Source organism: Natrix helvetica (genome assembly GCF_964273705.1).
Source record: "Natrix helvetica genome assembly, chromosome: 1".
In the NCBI taxonomy this organism is placed as follows: Eukaryota; Metazoa; Chordata; class Lepidosauria; order Squamata; family Natricidae; genus Natrix; species Natrix helvetica.
In genome coordinates this window covers 221,202,934-221,224,613 of record NC_138548.1, presented here as the reverse complement: position 1 = coordinate 221,224,613, position 21,680 = coordinate 221,202,934, and the positions used below count along the sequence as shown (strand labels likewise).

Sequence of the window (21,680 nt, the reverse complement as noted above, 5' to 3'; positions counted from 1 at the left end):
AAAGGCAAGCATGAAGACAGCTGTAGTAATATTGCGTAAATGACAGCATATTTCCTACGATTCACTTAAAATTCTCAACATAAGGAGGGGGGGGAAAATAACTTTGTAAATTAAATTGTTCTTTGGGTCCTTTATTTAAATCATGCAATGTGACCCAAATTTGAAAGATACTTGCTTTGGCCCTCTGTCATTTCCTTCAGACAAATTGGTATTAGAAAAAACACTGTTAATTTGGATTTTATTCGCTGGTTTATCAGTATTAAAATGTAAGCAAGTTGAATCTAAAAGCATATAAACCCGACTGAAATGGAAGTACGTATGTTTCGGAGGGGTGTTTTTTTCATATATTATGAGATAAAAAGCTAATAAATTTCCACATACCCTCCAAAACACTAATATTTTGGAGATTTCTCAACAGAGCGAAGATGATCCTTAAACGATGAATGTTGCAAACAGGATCTGTTCTGTAACGCAGACCTGCATCCATCTGAAGAAGTTATATTTTAATCATGTGCTCAGCTCTGTTCATAGATGCAGAAAGTTTATAGCTGCATCTCTCGGGGCTTTCTAATAAGTGAGTAATATGTAGACATACATATTTGCATATAATGATGACCTAAAATCACTTCCTGTGCACTTGTAAAGTCCTACATTCTTGATAGCAGCAAATGTATTAGTTACAGGGAAGCACATTTCTAATTTCCATAGCTACATCTTAAAAAACTAAGTATAGCTCACAAGAAAGATTACGTTTTTTTCCCCAAGGAATGCAAGCTCTCCTACCTTTATAACAATTCAAATGGGTCAGGTGGAGTGTGTGATTAGTCCAGGATCACCAATGAAACCGAACAGTCTGAACGGTTGAATAGTCCTAGGTACTCTCTAAATCCCACACGCCAGTGATTCCCACGGGGTTTCCTGAATTTTTTCAGTCAACATACGTTTATGTCAACTTGAAAAAACATCATGAATCAGAGCTCCCACACCAGGATGAAAGTTGCTTTGTTAAATCACTCCCCGAGATGACTGGGTCATGATTCATACATCAGATGGACAATGGCCCACGAACTCGCACAACAGACTTTGGAGAAGGAGAAGAGAATCTGGTCAGCAGAGGAAACAGCCAATGACATCACAGGCTCTCACAAGATGCCTGTGTGGTGATGCTTTCAGGGTGTGGTGTGGAAGGGCTGATACCGTGACATTCTTGGCTTATGGCTGCTTCTTTGCGTCCCAGGCCTGAAGGCAACATTTTAATGCAAAAGCCAACCTAAAAGCTTTCGGGGCAGGCTGAGTAAGACAGCAACCAAGAATGCTCACTCATTGATCCAAGCCGGGGACTAAACAATCCTAAAACTGTGGAGCAATCAGAGACACTCTGCTCTTTCTCCTCAGTTTTCAACAGCTCATTGCCAACCAGATCATGTGCGTCTGAATCTGCCTTTCTTCTGGTTAGAAAAGAAGTCTCTATATGCTTAAAGTCTCCCCACCACTACTAGCATAAAATGTGATCAGATTTGTCTGGATCAAAGAATGGGAACCCATCATAATTCTGGGCCTCTGAGACATTCCAGGCACATTGATCCACTTCTGGGATACTGTAAAGCCTTTTGTGGCAGCTACATAAGTTGCTCCAGGGGGGGGGGGGGTGAAAAAATAAGTCTTGGATTCAGTAGCTGAGAGATCTGCTTTTCCGTCATATTGATCCTTCCCATCAGATCCCATCCCTCACCCCAATCACTCTTGGAGTTGGAGAATTTGTACATGGTAAGACTTTACCTTATCATTTGCTTCATGCTATCCCACTGGTGCTCTCTCATCTTGAGTAGTGAGTGGCACAATGGTTTTTTTTTTCTGAATTGCATAAACTAATTGATCTAGCAGTTGGTTTATTTCATGAAAAAATCCAGAGTGAATCCTTGATAATTGCACCATATCACGCAAATCAGCCCTACCATAGGTACAGAATAACTTGAAAATACTTATTCCTTTTTGACCAAAAAATTATAATAATCAACATATCTCTTTGAAATTTGGCATGGGTGCTTCCATTGGGAATATAATTACATATTTTATTACCTTCTGTTCCAAAACAACATTATGGACATTAAAAAAAACGGACAAACTTTATAAAGCTGCACAGATTGTGTGTGGTGTGTGTGTGTGTGTGTGTGTGTGCCTTCAAGTCAGTCTTTGACTCCTGGTGACTGCCTGGAGAATTCCCTGCAGTTTTCTTCGGAATATTTCAAAAGTGATTTGCCATTGCCGCCTTCCTAAAGCTGGGAGACAATGATAGTCTCATTCCAAAGATGCTTTTTTTAGGAGGAAACTGGACTTTCTTGCTTTTTTCTTTTGAAGACGTTTCGCTTCTCATCCAAGAAGCTTCTTCAGCTCTGACAGGATAATGGGGAACTTCCCAAGATCAGCCAGCTGAGGTAGGGCTAGTGATCATGGACTCCTGATTTCTAGCCTTAATCTAGCCTTAATCATTATACCAAACTGGTTCTCTACTAACTTTTACATGCTTACAAAAGAGTCCCTTCCTTGCCAAATCGCAAGAGATCTCTTTTTCCAAATCACAAATTTCAAGATTCAGTTCAGATTAAATAATGTCATTTCTGGAGCTCTGGATCAGGTAGAATCGGGCACTCTTATTTTGGATCTAATGAGTGCTGCTTTCCTTTTCAGCAACCTTTATGTCTCAACATCTGTTTAGCAGATCTACAGCTTAATTGCAGGTGTTCCTAGATTTATAAGAGTTTGTTTACTGACCATTCAGAGTTACAATGGCATTGAAAAAAGTTGATATCAATTTTTACATTTACAACTGTTGATGCATCCCCAAGATCACATGATCAAAATTCAGACGCTTAGCAACCTACTCATATTTATGTTGGTTGGAGTGTCTCTGAATCATGTGATCACTTTTTGCGACCTTCTGACAAGCAAATCAATGGGGAAACCAGATTCACTCAACAACCGTGTTACAAACTTAATAACTGCTGTGATTCACTTAATAACTGTGGCAAGAAAGGTCATAAAATGGGTCAAAATTAACTTAACAAATGTCTCACGTAGCAATATAAATTATGGGCTCGATTATACTTGTACGTTAAGGACTACCTATACTACTATACCCGTGATCTTGAATTTTGGAACCTTAAGCTACCTTTGTTCCCTTGTTCCATTTTTTTTTTAAATTGCATGGTATTTCTGTGGCTGAGGCTGTATTTGCACAAACATTTTAAAAATAAGAAAATTATTCTTAAGCATTTAAAATTACAATTATACTTTTAATACTGCTTGGTTTCGTTTGGTTCCCTTCAATGCATTCAATTTTAGGTTGTTAAGACTATATTTAATTTTTAATCATGACAGTGTTAACAGGAGAGCTTAACCTCCAAAAATTAATAAACATTTCCCCTTTCCTAAACTTCCTGCCAAATCAATTTGCTCTGAGTGATTCCCGACTTGATAAACCTCTGTCAACTTTCCCTTTTCCATTGCCTTCCTTGCCCCATTAAAGCTAGCTGTTGAATCTGTTCCCTCTTATTTCCTTTTTGTAGTCACCTAGAAAATCCCTGTCATTCCTGCACATCATCACCTGGATAGGCTTTCTGATCTTATGTGTAATCCCAAGCCTAACACTGCGCCTCTGAATGCTTTCTGCATTGGGACAGGACTCAGCTGCCATGCAGGTTTGATTAGCAAGAGCTGCTTTTGTCTAAAACAAGTTCTGTACAGACCAAGACGTTTATTTCCTAAATGGGCAAATAACCATGAAGGTGCTTTGAAGTGTGCAGCAGTGCAGACATTCAGTTCCTTGAGGGCAAATGCCCCATCACACAAAAGTTCTTTGTTCTTAGGGTAGACAAAGAAACATAATAGTGTGACAGAATCCTTACAACAAAGTAAGACCTGAACCATTAAAAGGCACGTGTGTGTATTGTGTGACCGGGGTTACGGTATCCATAATCCATGAATATATTTTACATTCACACATACAAAAATGGGGATACAAATACAGCAGGGATTCCTCTGAGGGTGGAAGAACCTCACCTGCAGATGCCAAAGTATCTAAGACATTTGCAAATAGTTGCATTATGTAAATACTCATTATTTAGAAAAGGATAATTCCAGAGAACCAGGATCTGGCTGTTCTCAGGAAGGCTTCTGGAAACCTCTGGACTGGTCCTGGCAAGACCCTTAGCATAGTCCTAGAGAGGGAAGAGAGGGAATGGAATGTTCTAGACTTCTCTGGAACATTGTTTCTCAACTGATGAGTTTTACGTATCCCCAGTAGATAGCGAATCACAGACACACCAGAATTAAATTTCAAAAAATTATAAGGGTGAAAAATCTAATAAAATGCTAGAGTTCAAACGAAGAATCCCACAAAATGTGAGGAAAGAACACCAACATCTAATTAGATTTTAGATGAAAATATAGACATTTGATGATAGCCTGGTCTTGAGCTTTGTCCATAATTTGCTGCTCAGGCCCTGAAAATACTCACTACCTGAAAGATTTTTCAATCTGTTTTAACTATAGTAAGCAACCCTCAGAAATTCGAATCTGGTAACCCATTAGTAAAGATAAAGATTCCCCTCACGCATATGTGCTAGTCATTCCTGACTCTAGGGGCGGTGCTCATCTCCGTTTCAAAGCCGAAGAGCCAGCACTGTCCAAAGATGTCTCCGTGGTCATATGGCCAGCGACTAAATGTCGAAGGCGCACAGAATGCTGTTATCTTCCCACCAAAGATGGTCCCTATTTTTCTACTTGCATTTTTATGTGCTTTCGAACTGCTAGGTTGGCAGAAGTTGGGACAAGTAATGGGAGCTCACTCCATTACACAGCGCTAGGGATTCAAACCGCTAAACCTTCTGATCAACAAGTTTGGCGTCTTAGCCACTGAGCGACCACATCCCTAACCCATTAGTAGAGCGGCTATTATTGAGGGAATGGACTGAATTTTCCCTCCCACACCAGGGCTCTGTATATCCCAGATCTGTTCCTAAGGGCAAAGGAAGAATTGAGAAATCAAGAAGAAAGGTTCCTCACTGTATTGTGCAAATTGTTTCAAACTCGAACATTTCAAGAGCAAATTAGTCTCTTTCAAGCTGCTCTCACACATACACAGCTATTTCAAGCTTGGAATACTTCTGGAGTAGTAAGAATACTAGAATGGTGTCAGTAAACACAACTGTTTTGAACTGTTTTGAGCCTGGAGCTCAAAACATTTAGAAATGGAAATATTTTTATACTCTGGCTCCACAATCCTTAAATGGATAGGTCATTTTGCAAATGAGGATGGTCTGCAACTTTTTATCATGGTTTTCTTCTTGCTCTCCAAGACCTGAAACATCCACAGAAGTCCCAGCCAGAAGGAATTCTAATTCCACTAATGCAGAAGGGGAGAGAAGACTGCTCAGCTCCTCTTGACATTCCCCAGAGCAGCAAGATGATCTTTTGGTGCTAGCGGAAAATACAGAGATGCTTTCCTGAGATGGGGGGGGGGGGGGGGGGAAGAACTTGGGCCTCTTTCTCAACCAACAGAATGAGTTCAGTTGGAGGAGAGGTGGCCAAATAAAGGTTTTTCTGAAGAAGCATCCCTGTTCCCCATCCCCAACTCATACCCAAGCACAGGAGTCAGCAATCCATGGCTCTGGAGCCGCATGTGGCTCTTTCATCCCTCTGCTGCAGCTCCCTGTCACTCAAAATATGAGTCACAACCACCAATGTGCAATGTGGAAGGGTTTTGTGACTCCCGGTGTTTTCTTTTCTGTGGGAAATGGGTCCAAATGGCTCTCTGAGTGTTTAAGGTTGCCGACCCCTGCCCTACAAGCTTCTTCTTGGGAGTCTCTCAACCTACCTGGACTTTTTGAAAAGAAAGAAAACGTTTTCCTAATCTTAGGTGCTTTTTAGGACTAGGAAGAAATTTCTAGCTACCATGACTGCATACTCATTCCAGTGAGAGATATCTATAGAGATTCTCAATCATCCGTCATGGTTATCCCAAAAGTGCTTTTCCAAAAGGCAACTGGACTTTCTTGGTTAACCAAGAAAGTCCAGTTGCCTTTTGGGAAAGCACCTTTGGGGATTCCAATGAGAGGGCATTAGATTGGGAGGAGATTGAAGAGAGGGCTGGATACATGCCATCTTCAGTTCTCCAATGAGCTGTACACTTTTATTGGCTGCAAAATCTTTCAGCATCATAGATAAGAGATCATTTAACCGTAACTGCCCAGCCTCACTCTTCTGAACTCTTTTCAGGTCTATATATAATACATGATCAAGTCTGGGCAAAAAGGATTTCATGCAGTTCTTTGCACAATATAATATTTTCTGTAGCATTCTTTAAAAAGACAAAAATTAAATCACCCATCCCTACTTTAGAATTACATTTAACGAGAAGCTGACTATTACAAGTATCAAACATCTTTTTTTTTAAGGATTCCCAGATTGCTTAGAGAAAAGCTATGATTTTAAAAAATTAATCTCTCTTATCAAGATCTCTCTTAACACTGACTCTTTCTGGACACACATTGCCTCTGTTTAATATGTTTCGTAACACTTCATGTTTGGACACATCATTTTATCGGCAAATGCATACCAACAAATACTAAGCCCTTTTCTTGAGTATAATCTAGTAAGAAAATCTTCCCCAGGTTCAAAACTTTATTCTACAAATATTTATTTATCTAAGCCATTTCAATGAAATGTCTACACTTGATTTACAGTAAGTTTCTACAGGCCTTCAGATTTACAGTCTAAAAGAGATGATCCAGAAGAGAAAGAAGTGGGAAGGAAAAGGGCAAAAAAAGCAAATTGAGGCACTATGTCAAGATCATAGTCATTTGGATTCAAAAGATGTACAAGACAACTGGCAACTGAGATTGGAAAAAGTTCTGGTCTAATAATGCAGATGCATTTAGATCCAATAAAGACAATATCCAGAAAACTGATGTGCAACAAAGGAGTCAACACCTCATCCCACTTTCCAACAGCAGTTTGCGACAGCATCCTGCCCCTCCCCACCTAGCATTCCTTCAGATGTACCATCAGCCCTTCCCTCCTGGCTTTTAGATAATTGGCAAAAAACTGGGTGTTCCATCAACTTTCAGGGGCTGGGTTGTTGTGATTACCTCTCAGTTCAGTGGCTTGGGTTTGTTATAATTGTCAATGTATTCATGGCTCCTTGCTTCATAGGAATACTATGTAGTTGTTTTTAGATAGGTAATATATTTTTAATCCCAGTTATGTACTGAGGAGTTGCACACTACTCAGGAGTTGGTGGATCAGCCCATATAGGCTGTGACAACAAATAAACAAGACATACAAATTACTAATGTTCCCACCAATCCCTAATTGTTGCTACACTGCTATGTTAGCCGCTTGAGATAGTCCAGACAAGAAGCATAACCAGAAGTACTACTCTATCTTCACTGTAAGATTTACATTAATATAAACTTCCAAGATTGAAATTATTTCTTCACTCATTTCCTTTTACTCTCCAGAAAACTAAGGAGGGTCCCTTCTCAAACATTTCTCACACCATCATCTCCTGGGGCTGAATTCTTTTACATCCTACTCGCCATCTACATCTCCCTCCCAAGGCCATTCCTACTTACCACACAAGGGATTCACTTAAAAAAAAAAAGCTCCCTCCCCTTTGGGATTATCCTTTCTCCTTCTGAGAAATGATCACAGCCCAAATGGTGATAACCTATATACAATACCTGTATCAAGGATTTATTTATTTATAATCTTTGCTTCCCTGAAGACCAAAACTCCACAGACAAAAGACAGGCTTCAGATTCTCCCTCTCTGAATGTTTGGGGTGGAAAACCGGCAATTGCTGTCCCACCCTTTGGAAAAATCTCCATCATGAGATCTCCCCCCCCCCCTCCCAAAGTAGAAGAGCTGCAAAAACTGTTTTGTGATGCAGGCACTTTGATTTGTCATCCTTGACTAATAGATAATGGTTAGCTGTTATTGCTGATTTCTATTTTATTCGAGAACCTTTAATCTTTGATTTGTGTTTTACTTAGGATAGTTTTAGAAAATGTTTTGATGGTCTCCTTTTTTGGAGAAGGAAGGAAGGAAGGAAGGAAGGAAGGAAGGAAGGAAGGAAGGAAGGAAGGAAGGAAGGAAGGAAGGAAGACAAGCAATTATCATGCAAAAGGAAACATGTTGTTAGTTGTGAAGTTGTGTCCGACCCATTGAGACCCCAAGGACAATGTTTCTCTGGGCCTTCCTGTCCTCTACCATCCTCTGGAGTCCATTTAAGCTCACGCCTACTGCTTCAGTGACTCCATCCAGCCACCTCATTCTCTATCGTCCCCTTCTTCTTTTGCCTTCAATCTTTCCCAGCATTAGGCTCTTCTCCAGTGAGTCCTTCCTTCTCATTAGGTGGCCAAAGTATTTGAGTTTCATATTCAACACAACAAAATCAACCAGCCTTGGCTTGGATTACTGTTATAAACACTGTTTATAAATACTGTTATTTCTCCCACTGATGGGGTTAATAGGCAAAAAAGCAAGAAAGATCTCATAGGATCCAGGTACAGGCCCACATTTCTTTGGAATTAGAGAGCTCTTCTGGAAAATAAAACCATGGTGGCTGAGGGGAAGGCTGCCTAGATAGGAAACGGTTGCTACAAGTGATCATATCTGGTCAACCCAACTCTGAATTACTAGAAGGCTGTTAATTATTGGAGCACAACACACACACACGCCCATTCCCCCCCCCCCAATGTTATTTTCCACTGTTTCTTTCTCTGGGCCAATGGATAAAGTTTTAAACAGCCACCCATCCACTTTCTTTTCTAAAGAATCCTATGAAGTCTATCTGGGAACCAAAAGTGTCATTAAATGAAGATGATGCTAGAGGCTAAACAAGCACATGGAGTTAAATATGCACCCAGAGGTTCATCTATTTGACATTGGGTGGGTGTTGCTCCATTTCCCCAATATTTTGCACTTAATGCAAAAGCAATGTTGCGGATATAGAGGTTAGGTAGACAAGTTCATTTCTAGCAATGCTTAAGAAATTTGATTTTTCCATATCCATATTCACAATGCACTACTGTGTTTCCCCCAAAATAAGACAGTGTCTTATTTTCTTTTGACCCCCTCCAAAATAAGCGCTTGGCCTTATTTTTCAGGGAGGTCTTATTATTTTTGAGGTGCAGGAGGTGGCGAGCGTGGTCACCTCAAGGCTACTGCTGTGTTGCATTATTTTCAGGGAGGGCTTATTTTAGCGCATGCACTCAAAAGCCCGATTGGGCTTATTATCCAGGGAGGTCTTATTTTTGGGGAAACATACCTTGCAGATTCAGGTGCTAATTAGAAGTTGATAATATCTACTTAAATACCCTACATTGGAAGGATTAAAAAAGAAAGATGCCAGTTTAATACAGAATGGATAACATGAGCACATATAGAGCTTGGAGTAGTATATGACATAATAGTAAAATCTTAGTTGGATGAGGAACTTCACTAAATTGGTAACAATTGTTTGTTTTTTCATTTTCCCCTACTGCTAAACAAGTCAGTTGTCAAGTTGTGTTTTGCCCCATTTTACAAGCTTTTCACCATAGTTGTTAAGTGAATCGCTGTAATTGTACAATGAACCATGTGGTTGTTAAGTGAATCTGGCTTCCCCCATTGACTTTGCTTGCAGAAAACCAGCTGGGAAACTTACAAATAATGATCACATAACACTGGGACAGTGTAATTGTTAGGTGCTAAGCACCAAAATTTTTGATCAAGTGATCACAGGGACGTTGCAACTATCCTAAGTTGAAAATGGTCATAAGGTACTTTTTTCAGTGCCCTGGTAACTTTGAACAATCACTAAATGATTGATTGCAAATGAAGGACTACCTGCATTGTCTCATCCTATGATGGATTATAGGAAGAGCCGTCCCTCCTAAGCAAATGGATGAACAACATAGGACAGTTTCAACCAGCAAGTCCTCAAATACAAAATTCACATGCAACTCAAAATTCATGTACTTAAGTCTTACCCGTTATTTTTAGCAGCTGTGCTCAGTCCAAGGAGTAAAACATGAAGTAACTTTCCAAAATTCCTGGGTTAAGGAAAAATTATCTTCATAATGAAAAGAAATGGAGCATTGGAATTTCCTCTTTGGACAACAAAAAACGTTGGGATGATACCATCAAATACCATTTCAGCAATTATGACTACCTTCCTGGGATTGTTTGGAAGACATCATGAAATAATATTGCTTTCTTGAAGGAAAGGCAGGACATCAATCTGACAACTAATGTAAACAAACTGAAATGTAAACATAGTTGTGTAATAACCTGTATAATTATATTAATTATATATAATAATATAATAAAATAATTTATAAAATTTAAAAAAATTATACAAGAGCCTGTTTGGTGTTACATTTAAGATGCTGGTCTAGAAACTAGGAGACTGTGAGTTCTAGTCCTGCCTTAGGAATGGGAGCCAGCTGAATGTCCTTGGGCCAGTCAATCTCTCTCACCCCAAATCACAGGATTATTGTTGTGGGGAAACAGGAGTATTTGGGTATGCTTGCTACCTGATATGGACCATATATAAAAACGGGATAAAATAACAACAGAATCCTGACCTCCCTGAGAAAGAATACAGGTTACTGAATCTATATAAATATATAAGCCAAATACCACTCACACATTATCACAGAACCGTAAATATGTTCCTCTTGGCTTCTAGGTGCTCGCTAAGAAAGGATTTGCCAAAATAACCATCAGATCATTAGTGTTTCTTATACAGTATTATATTAACACGCTCTGATGCTAAGGAGTTAGACATTCTACTCCCCCTCCCCACCTGAAAAGAACTCTATTCCAACTTCCAGTTGCCTTATATTAACACGCTCTGATGCTAAGGAGTTAGACATTCTACTCCCCCTCCCCACCTGAAAAGAACTCTATTCCAACTTCCAGTTGCCTTATATTAAAATGCTCTGATGCTAAGGAGTTAGACATTCTACTCCCCCTCCCCACCTGAAAAGAACTCTATTCCAACTTCCAGTTGCCTTATATTAACACGCTCTGATGCTAAGGAGTTACACATTCTACATTAATTTTCAAGCTTTAAGTGTCAATTTATCAAGCCGGTTCAAATAGTTTCGTAGCAAAGTACAGGTATCCAGGTAGTTAATGAATATATAAATTGAATAATATGTTTTGCAATCACACAGACATCTATTCAATCAGTTAGGATAAACAAAAACAAAAAAATTGAGCTCTCACAGAAAAAATTGGAAATACATTTCCCAAAGCGACTTAAAAGCCTTTAGGACTGGAAACTTTTTAGGCAGAATGAAAGCTGATTTCTCCAAAAGGAAACTACCAGCCGGCCTTAGGGAAGGTCCAGTCTTTCCATGGAAATGAGAGGATTGCTATGATTTGAGTCCAAACAAAGGTTCCTTTCCCCATCTCTAAGCTTCTAAGAGGAAAAGCAGGATACCAAAAGCAATCCATTCAAAGCTTCCTAAGAGTAACCATTTGTTGCATCTTAATTACCTCTGATCGGAGACATCAGAGAAAATAACTGTTTGGAAGGCAGTGGGTGTGAATAAATAAAGCCCAAAACAATCAAGACTTTTCAAGAATGAATGTATCCTCAGAGAGGCATCCGTTCACATAGATTTCTTTTGCAAGCCTATGGGCAAGCAATCTTCTCAAACAATGAATAAAACTGAAGAACCTGCTTACCATTGTCATTAAATGTTTTTGAACAGTAACCCTTCTTTAATGCAGCCTTTAACTTTTGGAAAAGACAATTTGAAAAGAAATGTGAGTACCAATCATTGGGCACCACAGTACCCAAAGCCCAGGAAACATTGGCCACAGCCCCTTCCAAGTCTTCAGAGAATCAAAATGGGTTTTGAATTTATGAAAAAAAAAACTTTTAAAAAAATGTCCAGTTCTGCTATTAACCTAGGGAAATAGTCATGATTGAAGTAGATACCGAGTTTTTTTTTTTAATTATAGATGTTCATATCCACATATTCAAAATGCGGGAAATGTTTGACACTGAACTTTGTTTCAGCAAGAAAAAAGGCAGCTATATGCAGAAAAAGCTGGGCTGTGGGAAATGGCAGAATATATAACAATTTATGTAATATAATAATACATCTAAAGAACCACCGAAGAGCAGTACTCCGTAGTTTTAAGGTTTTGTGGGCCTGGTGCACACACTACCCTAACGCAGAGGTGGGGAACTATGTCCCCTTTATGACTTGTGGATTTCAACTTCCAGAATTTTGGGAATTGAAGTCCACAAGCCATAAAAGGACCATAGTCCCCAACCCTTGCCCTAAGCAGGGGTCGGCAACCTTAAACACTCAAAGAGCCACAATGGTCCTAACCTGAAGCCCCCTGTTCAACTCTGGAGCCAACCGGAAGTCCAGTTTCCCCACCAGAGTCTCTTCCTAGCACAATGTCCTTTTCCCTCTACCTGTCCTAACTGAAAACCCTATCAATTGTGGAGCTTACCGGAAAACCTGCCCCTTGCCATAGAGTCTCTTCCTGGCACACCCTGCTTCCCCCCCCCCCCCACTAACCGGAAGCTCCTCTCAAAATTGTGGTGCCGAGTGGCAACAGGGAGCCACAGCAGAGGGATGAAAGAGCCACATTATTTATTATTATTATTTATTTCTTTGCACTTCTAGACCGCCCCCTCTCCCAAAAGGGACTCGGGGCGGTGTACAGTCCACACAGCAAATACATCATCCACAGTAAAATTCATTAAATAGATAAACAGATGAATAAATAAATAAATATGGAGGAGGTTAAAAGAATTAAAAGAACTGTACAGCAAGAATATAAATATGGCTTTAAAACCCCTAAAATCAATTAAATTTAAAACAATACCCTTAAAATACCAGTTAAAAATATATTTCCAGGAGGTAACAGTTATATATACGTCGCCCCGAGTCCCTGGGGGGAGAGGGGGCGACTAAGAAGTCAAATTAAATAAATAAATAAATAAATAAATAAATAAATAAATAAATAAATAAATAAATAAATAACAGTTATAATTATGCCAGGCCAGCTAATCGGAACAGGTGAGTCTTCAATTTTTGTCGGAAGGAGCGGAAGTCCGTGGTGGTTCTAATATCGGGGGGGAGGTCATTCCAGAGGGTTGGGCCCATCACAGAGAAGGCCCTACTCCTTGGCGCCGCCCGCTGGCATTGCCTAGTGGACGGCACCTGGAGAAGCCCCTCCCTGTGAGACGAATTGGCCGCAGGGATGTATGTGGGAGGATGCGATCCCGCAAGTAACTAGGTCCTGTGCCATGGAGCGCTTTAAAGATGGTGATCAGAACCTTGAAACGCACCCGAAAAACCACAGGCAGCCAATGCAGCTCGCGCAGGAGTGGTGTTACGTGGGAGTATCTGGTACTCCCCATTACAACCCGCGCGGCCGCGTTCTGGACTAGCTGCAGTCTCCGGGCGCGTCCCAAGGGAAGCCCCATGTAGAGAGCATTACAGTAGTCTAGGCGAGACGTCACCAGCGCATGAGTGACCGTGCGTAGGGCATCCCGGTCCAGTAGGGGGCGCAATTGGCGCACCAGGCGAACCTGGTGGAACGCCCCCCTTGCCACGGCTGCCACATGGTCATCCATTGACAGCCGGGCATCTAGGAGGACGCCCAAATTGCGCGCCCGTTCCACAGGGGGCAATTGCTCGTCCCCTATGGCCAGCGATGGAGTCAGCTGGCTGAACCGAGGTGCCGGTAGCCACAGCCACTCAGTCTTGGAAGGGTTGAGCTTGAGTCTGTTGTCCCCCATCCAGACCCCAATGGCTTCCAAACACCGGGACATCACATGCGGCTCTAGAGCCGCGGGTTGCTGATCCCTGCCCTAAGGCATAACATAGTTTCTCTGGCTGTGATGCTACATAGTCAACAACCCCTATTAAAACAAACCATGGCTCAAAATAATGTGAGACTAACACACTCACTGCTTAAATTTCCTTTCTGCTAGCAAGGATAGTAAAAACAGAACTCTGTGAAGCAAATGGACAAAAAAAAATCTACATTGTGTATTATTCTGTCTTGCAACAAAAGTTGAAGAAGAGAAATGATACTGTAAACATTCAGCATTACTAACTCAAACTGAAGGAAGTTTGACTCTGGAAGCTACCTATTAGTAATCACTCATAAAGCTGACAACTCCATCACCACTCCATGTTTATATAAACCATTAGGGCATACAAAGTGCTTTTCCACTTTATTTCCTAAAATCTCCCAGGGAGAACAAGTTGGGAGATACTAATATCCCTGTTAGTTTATTCCTGCATTTTTGCTTTTCTGCAACTTTGAGAAAGTGGAATTAAAACATGGGCTACATGTAACCATTTCTTTAAATGCTGTTCTATCTAGCAAAGACATCTTCTGTGTATTTATATGTATTTAAGCAAACAGCACAACTTTAATTAATAGCTTCCTCTTGTAAATACATTAGTTTTCTTAATTCCAGGACAACGTAGGAAAGAAAATAGTGATAACTAGCTTCTTTTAATTGCTCTGTCAGTTTTGACTTGCAAGAAAATGGAAGTTGTTTACCCTTCTATTCAGATTACTTTTTCATTTCTTGTCAGAATAGGATTTCTGTACTCTAAAATGAACTAAATTAAACAATAATTAAATATTTCTTCATTGAATGTTGGTAATTAAACACAGGCTTTTCAACGGGCAATACATTAGTGGATTTATCATTAATCATTCACCCTATCCATCTGAATTTGATCAAATGGGCTGAAAATAGGGAATGTTTTAATTAAAGACACAAGAGGTTTAGAAAATTTAATACTCTTTTGTCCATACAAACTAGAGAGGAATGGGCTGTGATTGTACTTCATTTTACTTTTTAAAATGCCACAAATATAATAACAAAGTGAAAGAAAAGGGTTAATATAAGAAATTTTAAAGTGAAATAAAATGAAAGTTGCTAGGATGTACCATAGAAAGTAAATGAACAAAAGATTATGATTTTAGAGAAGAGACTGTTGAGGAAAATGCCTAATTCAGTTCTTCTAAATCTGTTGCCAAGCTGTCTGGGAATGATACTAGTTTAATCAATGAATCTAAAATATTAAGTTTAAGAAATGACACCTAGTTAAGTGTCAGATAGAGGTTAGGAGTCTAACTTCAATGTTTTACAGTACTTATTAAATATGCATCCCATCCACTCATCTAACTTTAATATAGATGTTTTACAATGCCTATTTATTACATATTAAAGAAAGCAGTTACATGAAGAATGCACCTGTAAGATGAAGAAATAAATGCAATGCAATGCTTGGGGAAAAGAACGGAAAGTGACCAGACCAGTTCACGAACAAATGAAAGGCAAGGCTTGAAAACTGATTAATATTCAACATGCAAAACATATACAGTACACATCCCTACTCAGCCATGGTGTTCATTAAAATCACTATCTTTCAATCTAGCTTCCCCAGTAGTACTGGTAGTGGTACTTTTGTCTGATAGCAAACAAAATTTCTATATCTAAGCATAGTAGAAGCACCCAACAATTAAGCCAGAACACAAAAATAAGTGCATGAATTTAACAATTATCTAAACCCTAGCATTACCATATCATTTTGTAGCCAGAAAGAATCATTCTGAAAATGAGCTGAACAAAAGATACATTTAAGGGCCTTTTAAAAGTCGACTCAATTGGACTCCATACAGTGAGGTACCTCATTTGAGGGAAGTCAATTTTTTTTTTTAAAAAAAAAGAGTCCAATGAGTAAAATCTCAAAAATATCACACGGATGTTCCAACAAGTAGGCAAACAGGATGTCGTAGGAAAATGTGAAAGGGCAGAGTTGGTTCTACAAAAGAGATGCTATCAGCTTAATAATGGGACCAAGAAGAACCACTTTCTTCAGAGCTGAAGTTATACTTTATTGATTTAACTTTATTAAAGCCCTGAAGTCTTCTCGCAAGCAGATGGTATAAAAAGACATATCTCAATAATAATTAAATTATGAAACAAGAATTTTGAGTACAGATTTTATCTCAGAGTTTGTTCATATATCCAGAATAGGTAATTTTGCTCCTGTCATTAGATAACCTCATACATTTATTTCAGAGCATATTAGATTGGTATCTACCACTAGATACCAATCCATTGTTTTCCTACAGATATATACTTGGACAAAGAAGCTGACAACAAGCATGTATGTCTTTTAGATCTGATAAGGATATTCCTATATGAAAACCAGCCAGTCAACCAACAACTATATAATTTTATTTTAAAAATAATAATTTTAAACCCCCTTTTTGGGCCCTAATTGCTTGAGAAATCCAGTTGGGTCCAAATATCTAAATTTCTGGGAAAGACAATTTCCATTGACCAGCAAGGAATAACCAAGTTTGCTTTTAACTACAGCTGTTTTTCCCAAAGCTGTACCATATACTTCGCTAAATATAGTATGTATATATGTATGTATGTATATACATATATGTATGTATGTATCAGGGGCAGGTTCCTGCCAGTTCTAACCTCTTCTATAGAAGAGGTTCCACAAATCTACAGTGCCGTGTAGAACCGGTTCCAGCTCCCTCCCTCCTCCCGTCTGCACAACATCAAGATGAAGAGCGAGAGGAGAAATTCTGGGAGTTGAAGTCCACAAGTCTTAAAGCTGTCAAGTTTGAACACCCCTGGGGTTTTTTTTCTAAAGGGTTAGGGATGCAAGGGTCTTGTAACTTGACAGTTTTAAGACTTGTACACTTCAATGCCAGAGTTCCTGAGCCAACATGATTGGAGGAGGAATTCTGGGAGTTGAAGTCCACAAGTCTTAAAGCTGTCAAGTTTGAGCACCCCTGGGTTTTTTTTCTAAAGGGTTAGGGGTGCAAGGGTCTTGTAACTTGACAGCTTTAAGACTTGTACACTTCAATGCCAGAGTTCCTGAGCCAACATGACTGGAGGAGTAATTCTGGGAGTTGAAGTCCACAAGTCTTAAAGCTGTCAAGTTTGAACACCCCTGGTTTTTTCTTTCCTAAAGGGTTAGGGATGCAAGGGTCTTGTAACTTGACAGCTTTAAGACTTGCGTGCTTCAAATGCCAGAGTTTCTGAGCCAACATTTTGGTTGCTAAGCACCAAGCCACTCCCACCCGGTCACATGGCCAGCAAGCCACTCCCACCCAGTCACATGGCTGGCAAGCCACTCCTACCCAGTCACATGGCAGCCAAGTCACTCCCACAAAGCAGGCCACACCTACAGAAGAGGTTCTAAAAAATTTTGAAACCCACCACTGGTATACATGTATGTATACACACACACACACACATGAATCTGTACCTTGCACTAAAGGCGTTGTGTAGTTTGTGTGGTTTTAAAATTATGAAGGAAAGGATTATTTAACAACTCACAATTAAGCCATGGTTATTAAGATCACTGAGTCAACAAAACATGGTTAAGACTCGGATGCTCAAGTTGTGGCTCACGTTGATGCTAACGTTACACAAAGCGGATCCATGGTAAAGCAAACTGAACGTATAATTTCCACAACAGAGTAATGAGAGAAACATGTCCACCAAGTTCATTATTAATCCTATTTCACAAAAGGCCAGTTCCATTGATATGCAGGCTGAGATATCCTCCTCTGCACACAATGGCATTATTTCTGTTACTTGCATTCAGGTAAACAATGCAAATGAGTGAACCTGTATTTAAAATAACTTCTCGTAATAATCTAAGAGCCATATTTTTGTATTATTCCAAATCAAGGAAGGTTCTTCAATCAACATACATCTTAAGAGCAATATTGTTCACACAAATGGTTTGGGAACAGAAAGAACCTCAATATGAGACCCAATTCAGAGAAACACTGGATTAAACACAGAGCTTTCTTAAAATCAGTTTTTGTGCCTAAGCCAGCACACACCCATTGGCTACCATTATAATCCTAAACATTCTTCCCACCTCCCTCTTTCTCCCTCAATTAGGACAAAAACGTATTTAATTCCAATTTAACTCAATGTAAATTCAAAACAGTTAATGGGATTACTCCCCAGGTACTTGATAATTTCCACTTCTGTAACAAATTACAACTGCAATTTGGTCACAAATTTTGCAAGGGCTCTGGGGATTGCACCTAAAGCTTCTGCTGGCTACATTTGGCTCTGAAGTCAAACAGAAATCCATTGATTTTAGTGAAATTTATTTCTAAAGAGCCCCTTTGTGATGGGAAATTAGAAGTTTTTCAGATGGAGTAAAATCTGTATATTGTACATCGGTGGAGCCAAAGGTACAGCCAAGGAACAGTCTATTTACAGCCTACCAGCCTTCCATATTGATGCTGCCAGAGCATGACATGAGGACTTTCTTTCTTTTTTTTAAAGTAATTTGGAGAGAAAAAGCGAAGGGGCAAAATTGGTGCTTCAAGTTTTGCAGAGACTTTTTCAGGCTCACAAGATCTTCAGGGATTCTGGCCCAGCCCCTTTGGAGTGCTGCACTTGACGTGCCAGGCAAGCCTGTTAACTCTCCGGCCCACAGATGGTGCACTCCTGTTGTAGATCCAAATCACCACCATGCCCAGATACCATCAGACTCATTTCCAGACATGCATCCGTATACCTACACTTCGCAGGATCAAATTCTATTTATATACAGCTACTACCCACACCCCTATCTTTACTGTCATACAAATTCAATATTGTCAATATCTAAATGGGATTGCACACCTATATCATAGTTGCACCTGTTCATCAGTGCACAGAAAGATGAATTTCCTCCACACACTTACTGTTGGGTAATCTAATCACTAGAAAACAGGCAGTTATACATGCACCAAATCCATAAAACCAAATTTTAGCCCAAATTAAATTCGATTACAAACACCCTAGATATACAGCAATATAATGAAGACATTTTCAAAATCACATACGCAACTTATACATATAATTTGGATTCACGTGGTGGGAAAAGTGAGGAACGTACATCCTTATACACAAACCTACAGAAGTAATTGCAACTCCACTTCAAATCTAAAAGATGCCTGCTGATTTGTCCTTAAGTGGGCTTTTAGGACTCACGAATGTGTATATTCATAAACAGCATATGACACACAAAGATCTTCTCTTCAGCATTTCAGGCCCGCTTCTCTCTTCCACCATCCTATAAGTTCAGCCTGCCTACTTGTACTGTATATATTTCCATCATCCAATAAATCAGAATGAATTTTTTTTTTTTCCAAAAAAGTGACCCTGGTTCAAAGACTGGCTGCCCAGGGAGGATAAAAAAGCTAGAAATCCTTCTGCTGCTTACCCATACCCACCCAATATGGACAAACACAATTAATAATCCAAATTTAGCCTGCCTCCTTCTTGTCAGGTTCCTGCCCATCCTCTTTATTACAGTGGCTTTAATGTGCCCATTCATTGACTGTAAAAACCGTCAGCTCTTTCTTTTGGCTATGGAGAAGACAGAGAGGAATATATATATATGTTTTAAAGCAGAAGTCCCTCCTCCCCACCCACCCCGTTTCTTTTAAATTCACAACATAGGCATACAAGGTCATTCGGCGAATCAACAATAGAGATAAGCGCTTCAAAAGGCTGGAAGTCTTGATTCTCAATTCCTGCCTTTTGTACCCCACCTTCCCAACCCCGGGTGGAGAGATAACTTAGGTGCCTCAACGCCCTATATACCCACACACTCAAACCACACTTCTTGCCACAGGGGAAACTAATCCACGCCCCGATCTTCAAGCGAAGCAACCAACCAACCAGGCTAACCAACCTGCATTTTCCCTAGCCGACAAGGCCTTTCAGGTTGCCAGGGACAGCCTTGCTAGTGGGTTGGGGGGGGGATCACACAACTCCCACCCACCTCCACCCCACCAAGACATTTGCTACAACTCCCTTACAGCTTCCTTATAAGCTGTGGAGGTTCCATCTTCCTAGGCAGGCACACATACTCCCAGACGGTGTTGTTGTTGGGGGGGGGGGCGGACAAAAAGGGGGTGGGGGGGGGAGACGAGGAGCCTTGTTTATGGCACAGGCTGCCTGAGAACACATGGATGCCATAGAAACCACATCCTGGAACCCCACCCTCCAAGAACACCCAGTGAGGGGTGGGCTCAGAAGTCTTGTCTCACCCTGGGAAGCATCAGGAGAGGGTTAAAAAAAAACAACCAGGGCCTTTTGGCGTGGTTCTGACTTGAAGCCCACGTCTAAAATCTCCCCACTGCGACTTCTTTCCAGAAACGGGAGAGAGAGAGAGAGAGAGAGAGAGACCACCCCCAGTCTCTCGGGGATCCATCGCCTCCGTCGCTTCCCCAGGCAAAGAAAGTCCTTGAATCAGGGGGTTGCTGGGAAGAACGTACAGAGAGACACTATCGATGTCCGTGGAAAAAAAAAAAGTCAGCCAGTGCTGTGAAATGGGGATTTCGTCGCCTGGGTTTTCTCGTCTCCCCCCCCCTCCTTTTTCTTTTTTTAAAAAATTATTATTTATTTAAAATAAATTCCGGACTGAAACTCGCCCTTGGGAACCCTCCGGCCTGAGCAAGAGGGCTCGCCGAATGGGGACAAGGGGGTGGGGGTGGTTTCCACCCGGGGAACGGAGCTAAGACCAGCCAACAACCCCGGAGATTGGCTTCCCTTTGGAGAAGGCAACCTTCTAGTCTCCCCAAAACTGGAAAGACCCCATTTCCTTCATCGCTGCCACCCCCAGCCTCCCCCTGCAATGCCAGGATTTTCGGAAGAGTGGGGTGGGGGGGTGGGACAAACCTTCGCAACCTTCCTTTTTTTTTTTAACCTATCCTCCCCTGTTTTAAGCCAAGGACGTTTCCAAGATCTTGGGAAATAGGAAGCGGGGGTTGGGGTGGGGGTGGAGGGGGGGACACACACGGGGTGGAAGGGCTTCCTTACCTTCTTGTTGCTCTTGTTGTAGCCAAAAGTGGCAATTCCTGCACGAGGAGGCACAGAAAGAAGCATTTTCGCTTAAATGTTAAGAGAGCTTGGAAAAGGGAGGGGAGGGGGGAAGAGAAAGAGAGAGACACACACACACTCACACAGAGAGAGAGAAAAAAGAGAGAGAGAGGGAGAGAGAGAGAGACAGGGCTTCTGGCTTACGTCACCAAAGCAAGCCAGCTTGGAATCTAGGACTAGGGTGCCTGCGTTCCGCCAGGTCCTAGTGCCTGCCCTAGACAAACCTTGCTTTTGAAAAGAACTGGAAATGTTGGGAAACTTAAGTGCAGAAGTGAAACCATAAGCGACCTTACATGCCAAGAAGCAGTCCTCTGGCTGCCCTGAAAAATATTAATGTCATATGGCTCAGCTATTCATCAGGTGTCCAACAAACCCTGGCAATGCCCCCCCCTTTTTTTTCACCACACAGGATGCTATATGCCAATAATTGCCCAAACTATGTTACATGATTAATGAACACAGATCCAAACTAAAACCTCAGGTTGGAGTGTTGCAAAAGACTATGCCTTTATTCTGGATTTCCTGGGTTAATCAGTTTCCAATACCCACATGGGTCTTTTGGACCATGCCTTTCTTTCCTGGATAAAACAGATTCCTATGTGTCATTTCTACAATTGAGAGGAAGGAGAATCTCACGGCATTTTAATGATGAAAGCCCGTCACACCAGGGGTGAAATTCAGCAGGTTCTGGAGAACCGGTAGT

General features: G+C 40.7%; 1 protein-coding gene across 4 annotated transcripts in view; it reads right to left on the bottom strand.

Annotated features, from left to right (window-relative positions):
• Positions 1–21,107, bottom strand: part of RBMS2 (RNA binding motif single stranded interacting protein 2) — an 82,134-nt gene extending 61,027 nt beyond the window's left edge. The window contains exon 1 of one of the 4 annotated variants that reach the window (XM_081955387.1): positions 20,918–21,107. In XM_081955387.1, coding sequence (XP_081811513.1) covers positions 20,918–20,983 — 66 coding nt within the window. In that variant the 5' untranslated portion in view covers positions 20,984–21,107. The remainder of the gene's footprint in view (positions 1–20,917) is intronic. The other 3 variants (XM_081955385.1, XM_081955386.1, XM_081955388.1) reach the window with 3 other exon arrangements.
• Positions 21,108–21,680: the final 573 nt, after the last annotated feature.